This window comes from Stegastes partitus, unplaced genomic scaffold, assembly GCF_000690725.1.
Source record: "Stegastes partitus isolate 25-593 unplaced genomic scaffold, Stegastes_partitus-1.0.2 Scaffold207, whole genome shotgun sequence".
In the NCBI taxonomy this organism is placed as follows: Eukaryota; Metazoa; Chordata; class Actinopteri; family Pomacentridae; genus Stegastes; species Stegastes partitus.
Window position 1 is genome coordinate 619280 of NW_007577938.1, and position 1133 is coordinate 620412.

At 39.5% G+C, this 1133-nt stretch overlaps 1 protein-coding gene across 1 annotated transcript in view; it reads right to left on the reverse strand.

Moving 5' to 3' along the window:
• Nucleotides 1-10: 10 nt before the first annotated feature.
• Nucleotides 11-1133, reverse strand: part of crabp2a (cellular retinoic acid binding protein 2, a) — a 16432-nt gene continuing 15309 nt past the window's right edge. The window contains exon 4 of the mRNA XM_008280707.1: nucleotides 11-551. Coding sequence (XP_008278929.1) covers nucleotides 501-551 — 51 coding nt within the window. The 3' untranslated portion in view covers nucleotides 11-500. The remainder of the gene's footprint in view (nucleotides 552-1133) is intronic.

Below are 1133 nucleotides of genomic sequence, written 5' to 3' on the forward strand. Positions count from 1 at the left end.
TTTTACAGCACAGTCAGAGCCGCAGAGTCGAGTTCATATCGTGGCTTTTATTGTGAAAGTGTTGTTTTCCTGTGGTCACATTCTTTTTTTTTTTTCTTTTAATTTCTTTTTTTTTTCGGTACAAAGAGACACAAAGTAAAAACTAGTGTAGTAATAAATATAAAATGTGAGATAGAAAAAATTGCAGGGCAGGTGGGGAAAAAACATCAAAACTGACCTGAAGAGCTCGTAGATTTGGTTTTTACGACAGATAAACACACACACACACACGCTCGCATACACGCAAACACACACGCGCATCGACACATTTGACATGTTTGAAACTGAAATGCGTCTGCAGAGGGGCTGGAAGGACAACGAGGAGGACGAGGAGGAGGAGGAGCTAAGACTACGGCGTGCATGTGACGTGTTGGGTACAGGTGTGACGCAACGGCGAAGCTGACAGGAAGAAGGCGACAGATGTGATGACGCAGGAGAGGAAAAGTGGGAAGTGCTCTTGTTCATTGTCGCTCGTAGATTCTGGTGCAAATCACGTCGTCTGCTCTCATGGTCTGGAAAGAAAGAGAAGAGAAGAAGCAGCTTTAGTGAGTTTACCGTCAGTTCAATGTGTAATGAAAGTGTTTCACAGAGCAGCCAATCTCCAAACTGAGCTGTTTTTTTTTTTTAAAATTAAATCTCACTCTTGAATGCTGTTAGTGGAAAAATTGCGCAGTAAACATATTCTGGTCACGTTTATTTTACTCAAGAGTAGCTCTGAGTTTTAACCCGAAAACCTGCCAGCGCTTGTAAAAAAAAAAAAAAAAGTTGGTTGTCGTAAAAATGACAAACCGCCTAAATTACAGCTTTGATTAAAGCCAGAAACTGTAAAAACTGAAAAATTTGCCAAGTGTTCAACTTTCTCATGATACTTTGCATAATTATGTGCACCTCATGGTTCCACTGGGAAAAATAACCAAACCTACTCCTAAAATCCAGATATTTCACCAAAAATTGCTTTATTGTATGTTTTAAAAAAGTTACCACAAAATCCAGTGTTGACACTGAAGTGATTCTGCTAAAAACATAGAAGTCTGAGTTTTTTAGTGCAACCGACAGTCAGAAATGGTTCAACAGTCACATGACGACAATTCAGT